Source organism: Phragmites australis, chromosome 11 (assembly GCF_958298935.1).
Source record: "Phragmites australis chromosome 11, lpPhrAust1.1, whole genome shotgun sequence".
In the NCBI taxonomy this organism is placed as follows: domain Eukaryota; kingdom Viridiplantae; phylum Streptophyta; class Magnoliopsida; order Poales; family Poaceae; genus Phragmites; species Phragmites australis.
Genome location: NC_084931.1, coordinates 8,547,572 through 8,559,119, shown reverse-complemented (window position 1 = coordinate 8,559,119; position 11,548 = coordinate 8,547,572). Strand labels below are relative to the sequence as shown.

General features: G+C 42.1%; 1 protein-coding gene across 1 annotated transcript; it reads left to right on the top strand.

The window, feature by feature from the left end:
• Nucleotides 1-4,373: 4,373 nt before the first annotated feature.
• On the top strand, nt 4,374-5,036 carry LOC133885353 (uncharacterized). The gene has a single exon (XM_062325052.1). The coding sequence runs from the start codon at nt 4,416-4,418 to the stop codon at nt 4,821-4,823; it is 408 nt and encodes a 135-aa protein (XP_062181036.1). The 5' UTR covers nt 4,374-4,415; the 3' UTR covers nt 4,824-5,036.
• Nucleotides 5,037-11,548: the final 6,512 nt, after the last annotated feature.

Below are 11,548 nucleotides of genomic sequence, written 5' to 3'. Positions count from 1 at the left end.
TTGTCTGTTTTTTTTTCCTCCTTGCTTTTGCATCTTCAGTCTTTCTTACAGAAGTTAGATCAGCCTTTGGTTTTGGCTTATGCTTTTGGCGCCCTGCTTGGAAGAGCAAGCAAACAGTTGGTGCTTTGTTCATGGGACCTGACATCGGTAACGTCTCCAAGTAGTTTGATCGTGTTCTGCTGTTTGCACTAGACGCTGATGATCCAAGTGTGCGCTTCCTTTGGATTTTCATGCTACTGCTATGTGATTCAACATTTTTTATCCGGTTGCCACATTAACCATGAAGAAATCTCAGAGTTAGTTTGTCTTGCAACCCTTAACAGAAAGCATGCCATAACTGCACATGTTTACGAGTTATGGAATGCTCTCTGTTGTGGTATCTACATCATTGAATGAAAATACGGGTTTAGCAATCGCACTAGTTTTAACAAAATACGCCATATACAGCGCAGACTAGCGGCAGGTTTAACAGTTGCAAGCGTGCAGAAAGGTGGGTATCAATTTGGGATGAAAACAGGACATGGGAATTTCAGCGGTGTTCCACTAGTTCAACCAGTTTTCAACTAGCTAAGGGATAGTATTATGCCAGTTTGTAGGTGTTTCTTCTTTAGTTACCAGGCAATAAATACTGGCACATGCTTTGTGAAGCAATAGAAAAATAAAGAGTAAACTACACCAGTAGTCTCAAACTTGTAGTTGTATGACCTTGAACTATTAATTTGCAGTTTTATGTCCTTAACTTTCTAAGTATTTAACTCGAGGTCCAAACCTCTATAATCGGTGCTGATCCACCTACGTGGCGTCCATGCCACCTACTTTTGCTGCCTCATCATTCATATCACTGCTAGGCCCTCTTTTCTCGATTCGGTACTCTCTTGGCTAGGGATGAAAACGGATCGGATACGCATGGAATCGAATTCGGATAGTACGATTTACCATATTTTAATTCGAATACGAATACGGATCCGGATATCTTCGAATATGAATACGAATCGGATAGTTCGAATACGAATCCGCATTCGGATATCTACTCGATCTTCGAAATTCAGGTTGGAAATTTAAATTTTTGAAAAAATTTGACTGAAATTTGATAAAATTCGAATGAAATTTGTTCTACTTTGATTGGGCCGGAATTTTACAAATTTTGTTCAAAATTCATGTTGAAAATTTAAATTTTTGATCAAATTTAACTGAAATTTGATGAAATTTGACTGAAATTGTTCCAATTTGATTGGGTTGGAATTTTGTTCATATCTAAAATTTCTAAAACTTTAGCAAAATTTAGTTCCCTGGTTGGCGGATACGGATACGAATCGGATATATCTCGAATTCGGATATCCACATTTGAATCCGAATCTCGAAAACGAATTCGGATATATCCATTTTAGTATCCATTTCAGAAACGAATACGAATATGGATATCCATATTCGCATTTTAACGGATACGGAATCGGATAATTCGGATTTCCTGCCATCCATTTCCACCCCTACTCTTGGCTGCCACACTGAAGGGGCTCCCTCTTCAACATCTTTCCCAGGTGCTGGGAGGCTCACCGCCGCGGGGCTGTAGGGGAGGTTGCGCGACCGGATGTCTGTTGGTACTCACTGGTCAATGCCATGGGGGCCAGGGGAGGTGGCGGGCCAACATGTTGCTGTAGAGAGTGTTTGTAGAGATTGAAAGCTTTTATTATTGATTGATGAGTTTATATATATATATATATATATATATATATATATATATATATATGTGTGTGTGTGTGTGTGTGTGTGTGTTCAAAGGATATAAACATGTCCATTCGACACTGAATGGATGCCCTTTGGTTGATAACTGCATAATTGATCGTATGTTTAGAATTCAAAATGATGTCTGTTCGTAACACTCTTCTTGATCAATTATCTATAATGTAAACTTCTTATTAAAACTTTTCTAAAAACCCTATGGAAAAATATGAGGAGAAATAATATGTTGATATGCCATTAAAACTCTTTTAAAACCCAATGAAAAAATAAGTAGAAAATGATATGACATATATCGGATATTGTCTCATTGTAAGCTCATATGAGAAACCTAGAAGGAAAAAAAGCCATTGGTGAGCTTAAAGTGCAATAATTATGATCTTTGGATCATATTAAAACCTTCAAAAATCACTTGAAAAATAGGAGGAATAAAGCAGATATTGCTTTATTAAAATCTTATATGAGAAACCATATAAGGAAAACTCATAAAAGAAAAGAATGTAATATAATATGAACAGATTATTATTCAGGCATCAACTCCCGCTAAACCTTGCAAATCTCGTAGTCATCTTATACCAATTTCATGAACAAATTTTTGGAATGTAGAAATTGGTAAAGACTTAGTAAATAAATCAGCAAGATTATTACATGATTTAATTTGTAGGATTTCTATTTTCCCATTATTTTGTAATTCATGAGGATAGAACATTTTAACGGCAATATGTTGAGTTATATTGCTCTTTATGTAACTTGTTTGCATTTGAGCAATGCATGCTAAATTATCTTCATAGATAATTGTTGGTGATTCAATAGAACCAATACCACATGATTGTTTATGTGGTTGATCATCCTGTGAAGCTATACGCATTCACGTGATGCTTCATATAATGCAATTATTTCAGAATGATTTGTGGATGTAGCCACTAGAGTCTGTTTTGAAGACTTTCAAGAAATGACTGTTCCACCGTGTAAAGACATGAAGTCTGTCTGTGACCTGGTATTATGGGGATCTGATAAGTCGCCAGCGTCAGTGTATCCAATCATATGCATATCTTATTTTCTTTGAAAGAAAAGACTAAGATCTATGGTGCCTTGGAGATATCAAAAGATATTCTTGATTCCCACCCAATAGTATTTAGTTGGAGCAGCATTATGCTTAGCTAGTAAGTTCACTGTAAATATGATATCAGGTCTGGTGCAATTTGTAAGATACATAAGCGCTCCAATGACATTGAGATAAGGAACCTCGGGTCTCAGTATCTCTTCTCCTTCCTCCCATAGTCTAAATGGATTTTTCTCCATATCAAGAGATTAAACAACTATGGGAGTCTTGGATGGATATGTTTATCCATATTGAATGTCTCTAATATTTTTCTGGGTATATACGGCTTGGTATACTAGAATTCCTGAAGGAATATGCTCGAGTTGTATACCCAAGAAAAAATTGGTTTTACCCAAATCCTTCATTTCAAATTCTGTCTTTAGATAATTATGTGCTTTATCTATATCTTCTGTATTTCCAATGATATTCAGATCATCAACATAAACAGAGATAACAAAATCCTGTTGAGAACTTCTTTACGAAGACACATGGCAATCATCATTGTTGGAGTATCCTTTTTTAGAAAGAACCCTTTTAGTCGGTAGTACTATATTCTTTCTTACTGCTTTAAGCCATATAATGACTTTTTAAGCTTTACACAATACATGTTGTGGTTAGCGTTTGGATCCGGAATGTCAAGTCCTTCGGTGACTTTCATATCTATGTCTGAATCAAGTGACCCATATAGGTATGCAGTCATTACATCCATCAACTGCATAGATAGATGATTTTGAACTGTCAATAAAATTAGATATCGGAATATGATTCTATTCATTACTGGAGAATAAGTCTCCTTGAAATCAATACCGAGTCTCTGCGTAAACCCTTGAGCTACAAGCCTCACTTTATATCTCACCACATAGTTATTTTCATTCCGTTTGTGGATAAAAATTCACTTATATCCCATAGAAAAAATGTTACGATGAGTAGATATTACTGATGTACATACATAGGATGTGTCTGGTGAGAGAGAAAGAGATGAGATGAGTGGATTTGGGGTCTTTTGGCTATGGATCTACTCTGAGAAGAGGTGAATTTGGTTTGGTGGCTTGGATTTGATTTTACTCTATTCTGATTTGGAGAAGAAGAGATGGCGTTGCTTATCTGCTCTTTGGATTTGGGGAAGAAACTGAACAAGAAAGAGATTTGTTGTAATGGATGTAAAAGTAAAGGAATAAGGAGGGAGAAAAGAGATGAGATAAAGAGATAAGCTGACTTATCAGTATGTATTTTCGACGTCGAATCTGACTTAACATCGTCACGTAAGTAAAACCAACCTCAAAAAACCCTAGAGACGGATTCTGAACGTTCTGATTTAGTTATGAAAATTAAACCAGACTCATAGTTAATGAACGAGAAATAGATTATTTTCTAAGCATTAAAGGTAATATTGAACAAGTAGTTCTTCCGATCTTTTCCGTTATGACATCATAAAATCCACGCCGTCAAACTTTTCTCCCAACGTGTTTAAAAGAATCAAAACTATCGAGATGTACTCTACGAAAATCATACGATTAGAGTTGCATCACCCACGCTGTCGTACAGGGCCTTGCCACAGGTGCGGCGCGGCACGAACATGTTCCGCCGCGCGGCCGCCCTGCTATGTCGGCGCCCGGCAGCGTCGCACCGTGTCCTTCCTCGCCACCCGTTGACGGCTCGGCCAGCGCCGTCCGGACGGCACCCGCAGGTCGAGCTCGGTGGGGCGCCGTCGCTCCGGCGCCTGGGCCGCGTCGGGGCGCGGGGCTACGCGCGCATGGCGCGTCGGGTCCCGCCCGCCAGGCCCGACGGGTACTCCACCTCCGACGGCGAGGCGGACGAGTCGGACGCTTGTGGGCTCGAGGAGGAGCTGGTGCCGGGCGCCGGCGCGGAGGGCGACGACGCGGAGGGCAGTGAGTGGGAGGGGTTCATGCTGGACTTCGGCTCCGGCTCCGATAATGACGGCGATGAGGAGGCCGAGGAGGGCGCAGGGGAGGGGAAGAAGTAGAAGTGGTGATCCTGCTTGTTTTACGGCGCCCGCGTGGTGTTCGCCGAAATGCCTGTGAGGAGTAGCGTCTAGTGTTTAGTGGGCTGCTGCTGCTGTTTGCGTCGAATTGTTCGATACTTCGTGGCATTTCATATTTGGCCTGTCTGGAGCGCGCACTTTGAATTCTGGTTATGTGAAATGAAACTGTTTGCAATGAAATTCTTAGATTTTAAACAGGGTCGAAGACAATTCTAAAAAAATACAACAATTTCATAACAGTAACATGAATCATATGTAGCATATGACCTGAACAACACCTATAAACGTTTTATATAATTGCTCTTAGTAAAACAATTGGTCACAGGATTAACATGATCCTGCTCCCTAATTGTAACAACAAACACATCATCGACTGAGACATGTTTCTAAGCCCTCAACTAGCAAAAGAATCTAAATTAAGCTCTCAAAACTTAAAGGCTCTTCCAAGATAGTACTGCAGTGATACTTCAGAGTGCACAAAATGAACAATAGAATCAAAATCACTGCTGAGACAAATATGAGAATTGAACTACCAATTGCAAAAGATAGAAACAACAATATGGACTAGCAATTCATCTAGAAACGGGTAGATAAAGCATACTCTGAATTCACTGCAACACTTGACTAGGGATTAAAGGAACAACTAGCAAACTGATGCTCCAACCCATAGATTGTATCACGATGTACAAAAACAAAGATGATGCATACCAATTAGCCTTCAAGTACTACCAAAGCCAGCCACACAACAAGAGAAGTCACAGGCTTAAGCTAGTGTATCTTAGTGAACATGCTCAGTCTCAGAATCTCTAAACATCTGTCACACCCAATTTTATAAAAGGATAAAACTAGATGTAAACCACATATATGCTATGATCAAGTTTAATACATGTAGTGACTTCATCAGTGTATCACACACAATGCTATTATTACAACGTTTAACTTAAACAAGATAGAAAGATCTTAAAGTCTTTAACTAAAACACACTAGCAAAACACAGCGAAGCTCCCATCTTCCACAGATAATTAACCAGGGGTCCACCAGCCTAACAATCTTCATCTTCATTGATGTAGTAGTTTGGTTCTCCTTCATTGTCTGAGCAACGTTTGGTGTTCATTTGGATGTAAATAGCAAGTGTGAGTACATGTCATACTCCGCAAGTGTGGAAAGTAAATGACATGCAAGCTTAAATAAAAGAACAAGCTGTAGCAAGTTAAATTTGCATAAATGCTAACTATGCTATTGTAGACTTATAAAAGCATCTGATTTAACTATATGATTCATCACTAGACTTCCATCTCCTAGAAATATCTCTACATGTTTCTCAACTATCTAAAAAACCAATTCAGGTTCCTAAACCATCTGATTTGATACCTTTCATAGGTAACTAAGAACCATCCAACCAAACCAACTAATCCAAACCAACTAATCATGTGAGGATCCAAGTCTCTCATGACCATGAGCACGACTGATATATCAGATTTTACACTCTATAGAGGTTGTCTAGCTTTTCCCATGATTCGTGTTTTCCTTGTTGCCGTGTCCACAAAACACTTAACACACGCCAATGGTGCGTCGCTTGGAAAATCACTACAAGGTCATTACAAAATTTCATCCAGTATGTGCATACCCGCTAGGTTTCACCGTCGTCAAAGTGGTATTCATGCCATCTAGAAGCCCTCTTTTGCACCTTTTAGCTCCAGCAAGATTTCACTCTTCCCTTCCCCTACACATCCATACCACTAAACAAATAGTTCTGGCCTTAGCCGTTCCCACACATCCACTCTTACGATTTGGCATGCACAACACTGGAATCCGCTAATTAATAGGCCAAGCCTGTCCCATACCAGGTCTCATGGTTGGTACGATACTTCTTAGATTATCGTTCCACGAACCGGTCCTTACTTAGGTCACTTGAGCAAATACCAAACTAACAACATAACTGTAACCACCATCACTAGTACCTCTTTGCTCAAGACCTAAGGTTCCATATTGCTATACCACTACCAAAATTTTCTAACTCATAGTTGCATAGATCATTAGTCATGTTCAACTGACTATCCATCCATACCCTTATGCAAAGCTAAGCATAAGCTACCCAACATAACCACTACAGACAACTAAGCGACAAGAAATATATGGAAAATGGTACTATAAGTAAATAGGATTCAAAATCAGTAGCATGAATGTTTGAAATAAAAAACGAATTTGAAAAGCTAGGATCAGAATATTCAAGGACACTTACCTCTTTCAACTTGCTGCTCAGACTCTTTAAAGACTTGGTCCTGGAGATTCTTGGACTGCTCCTCGTCTGCTCTTGGAACACAACGAAAAAGCACACAAGAAGACTAACTAAGAACAATACGCCAAATAAGGTTTGCAGTCGGGCGGGTTCGGGTCGGGTCCCCGTGGGTTTTAGACCCGGCACGGGCGGGGGCGGGTCTGTTTCTTCCCCCACGGGTCTTCGGGTTTTAAATATCCCCCGCGGGTGCCCACGGGCCCCAAAATTCAGCCCATAAAGCCCAATAACCCATGTAATAAACCCTAGGTATATAAGCCAGAGTTCTTTGCCTCATTGCCTCCTTGCCTCCCCAGCCTACCCGACCCCAACTGCAGCTGCGCCCGGCCACCCGCACCCCACGCCTCTGGCCTCCCCCAGCAACAACCGCATTCGGCAATACCGCACTGGCGCACCCCACTCTGGACAGCCGATCGCCCGTCGCCACACCCCAACATCCAGCAGAGCAGCAAGGCGCAAGCTCCATCCCTAGGCCCCGGCGGCGTCGAGCTCCATCCCCGGGCCCTGGCGGCGTCAAGCTCCATCCGGGCCCCGGTGGTGTCGAGCTCCATCCGAGCCCCGGCCATCCCCTGCATGGGCACTGGGCGGCGGGCGTGCGGCTGCAGCAGCTTCACATCCGACGAGTATCCAGCAGTCCGGCCATCCGGCGCGACGGTGGCGAGCGACGAGCATCCCCCGGCAAGCAACGGCCTCCCGAGTCCCATCTCCGACGTGAGGCGAGCCCCAATCCCCCGGCGACCGGCGCACAACGGCATCCTGCATCCCCGCCTCCCCGGATCCGTACCAAGGTGAGCCCGATGCCCAGAAGTCGAAACTAGAGAGTAGAGAAGGTTGCTTTGGAGGGCTCTAAGATTAACATCACCATTGCCAGGAGGGAGCACTACTGCTGTATTGCACTAGGTGTTAGGCTTGACATGTAGATAAAGTGATAATTTGATAAACTCAAGCACACTTTTACAACAGAAATCATGTGCTCAGTATTCAGTAATGTGCTAAGCCTCTGGTATTTCGATGCAATTCATCGTTTATTCGTTTTGGTTGTTCCTCAATTGAAATGAGTAGCCATTATATCTAACAAAATCTGAAGCCATATATGCTGCATTGTTTTAGCTAGAATATAAAAAGCGCTGTAGGTTCTGAAACTAGAGGCTTAGCTCGATCATTTAGATCAACAACAATCATGTGCTCAGTATTCAGAAATCTGCAGCCTCTCTGATGACTCTAGTAACATGCAAATATGTATTGGTAACTAGCTAAATATTTGAGGGTCTTCTTATGGTTTGTTTTGCATGAAACTTTTACGAATGGTACTGAATATGATCTTTTCATTTTCTTTCAGCAAGTGAGCAATGTCGACTCCTGGCACTAGTGGATCTCAAGTTGCTGGTTCATCTCAAGTGCAAGTGGCTGGGGCTAGTCGTCCTCTTACCCGTGCACGTGCAACTGCAGTGGCATCTGGCTCAGCAGAGCAGCCAACTAATTCAGCTGCACCTCCATCCAATTCAGCTGCTGCAGGTACTGAAGATGTGGTAGAGGTAGAGGATGATGCTGCTGTTGGTAGTAAAAGAAAGCTAAAATCTGTTGTTTGGCAAGAGTTTGATAGGGTTAAAGTAAATGGGGTTTGGAAAGCAAAATGTATGTGGTGTAAGAAACTGTTAGGAGGAGAGACTAGAAATGGTACAAATCACTTGCGTGGGCACCTTGAGATTTGTTCAGACAGAGCTGTTAGAAAAGGGTTAAAACAGTCCTCTCTTAAATTATCTGCAAACCCACAAGATGTGACAGTTACTTTAGAGAAATACACCTTTGATCAAGATGTAGCTAGAAAAGAACTTGTATTAATGATCATTGTCCATGAGTACCCTCTTTCTATGGTGGACCATGTTGGATTTTGCAAGTTTTGTGCTGCGTTGCAACCAGCATTCAAAGTAGTGTCTAGAAACACAATTAGGAAGGACATCTTGGATATGTATGAAGTGCAAAAGCAATCTATGGTGAAGTACTTCAGGAAATTAAATTCTCGTGTTGCTGTTACTACGGACTTGTGGACAGCAAACCACCAGAGGAAAGGCTACATGGCAGTGACAGCCTATTTTCTAGATGATGATTGGAGGCTGAAGAGTTTCCTTGTTAGGTAATAATCAGGTTGTACTTACATGTTGCTGTACTTACATTGGCAATTATATTCCTGATGATATATGTTGTTGTACTTACCTCGGGATCCAACGCTGGTCAAGCCTGGGGTCCGGAGTACGCAAGCGCAAGTACAGGTGCAAGTCCGTGCCGTCCAAGTGTGTCCAATGCATCGCATCGATCACAGGGTTGATGAGTTCCATACATGAAAGCAAAAAAGATTGTACTGCATAACATAATGAATACGACAAGCACAGAGTAATGCAATGCAGAATATGAAAAATAAAAATTGAACTTGGGAGAAATAAAACACAAAGAATAGTACATAAATGAACCACAATATGAGGAGAAACATAGCAAGCGTATAAAAAACATCATAGAGTACAACTCATTATCTGCAACAAATTATGAGTACATTCAAAAGTTGGCAATATTAGAATAGGGCCTAAATATTACACCAAATACAAAGGTTATCTGGTACTTTGAATAAAACATAATACAACATGGTCCAAATATAACATCACATACTCAGGTTGTCCAATAACTCTAAATAGCACATAATACAACATGCTCAAAATATTACAACACATACTCATGTTGTCTGAATATTACAAGGGTTCAACACATAGACAGACGGATATTACAAACTTAGAGCGTCATCCATTTAGTAATACAACATGGAAATAGTCACGTATTGCTTCAAATAATAGTCTCGTTCAAAGGATTTTTCTTCTTCTTCGGCCGACGTACTAGGACACACCTAACCTTCTCGCTTGACGCTTGAGTATCCACCGGGTACTGATCTTCGCACTACCCCCTCGAATGTGGAACTCCGCATACCAGGCACTCCTTGCGGGCACGTGCTCCCTCAGCATTTTCCATACCGTTCCTGATATGTCAAGTCTTGCGTCGCCCCTTTGTGTCGACCTTACTGTTTGGATCTGGAATCTAATACAGACCATTTTTAGGTGGCTTTGTGAAGTCCTTCACCACCTGCCCCCCAAGCAACTCATCAGACAGTCCTTTCTACCACTTCCTTGCTACCCTATGCTACCCTTCGCCAAACAAGCTAGACATGAGAGCAAGGCAAATGCATCAGTGATGGCTTATTGCATGTGCACTCGCACTTGTTGTCCGCTGGCCATAACCTCCATTCCATTGTAATGTCCTGCCTTCTGATACCCAGTCCGCCCTTGTCACGCAACGTCACCTCGAAGACGTGCTGATGGTTACCAACATTATGAACTCTGTAGAACTGGCCCTTCCCGCTTTTTTCGTCCATGTAAGACGTAATCTTCTCCATGTACACCATTTGCGGGTTGCCCATATGTAGCGCGGTCTTACTATAACGCTCTCGGAGATACCGCTGCGTTCCACGAGTGACTCCCACCACAATTGCCACCAATGACAGTAACCTATTCCCCTTCAACACTGAATTGTAAACCTCGGCGAGGTTAGTTGTCATAATTCCAAAATGTGAACCATCAGTATCCGCAATGAGTGCCCATTTCTCTAGTGGTTCATGTCTGATTCAGTCAGAGAAACACTTAACCCTCCTTCCACCCTTCCTTCTCCTGGTCACACTCTACAGCTCATGTGGTAAAGGCTATAGGCGCGCGGCCTCCTCCTCCCTTGGTACAATTGGCCTCTTCAATACTTCGTCCATATGCTTACCAGTTAGTTTATCCAGCTCTTCCCACAATGCATCAAACTTCCTCCTTTGGTTCTATTTGCATAGCTTCTTAAAAAGATCCATCAACCTCTTGCTCTTGAATTGTTTGTAGAAGTTTGCTTCGAGATGCCACATGCACCAACGCCTATGCAAATCTGGCCACGACAATACCTCGCCCGCACCACTCTGCAATGTGTTGATAGCGTTCAATAAGCCTGCATGACGATCGTGGAGTACACACACGTTAGGCCTATTACCAACAACATCTCTCTTAACCTACTGCAAGAACCACAACCAACTATCCGTAGATTTGCGTTCGACGAATGCAAAGGCCAAAGGCACAACCTGGTTCTCACCATCTACGTCAATAGCTGTGAGTATCTTCCCCATGTATTTGCCTATGAGGAATGCCCCGTCCACACACATCACCGGCCTGCAATGTCAGAATGCCTCGATCATACAGCTGAACAACCAGAACACCCGCTGAAGGACTTGATCTCCATCCTGATTGATAAAATCATGAATAGCAATGCAGGTGTCCGGATTCCTCCCCTGAATAACCTTTAGCAGGTAAGGTAAGTTGTGATATGAGTCCTTATATATGCC

Coding starts and splice junctions, on each gene's coding strand:
- LOC133885353 (XM_062325052.1), top strand. CDS start 4,416: ATGTTCCGCCGCGCGGCCGCCCTGCTATGTCGGCGCCCGGCAGCGTCG.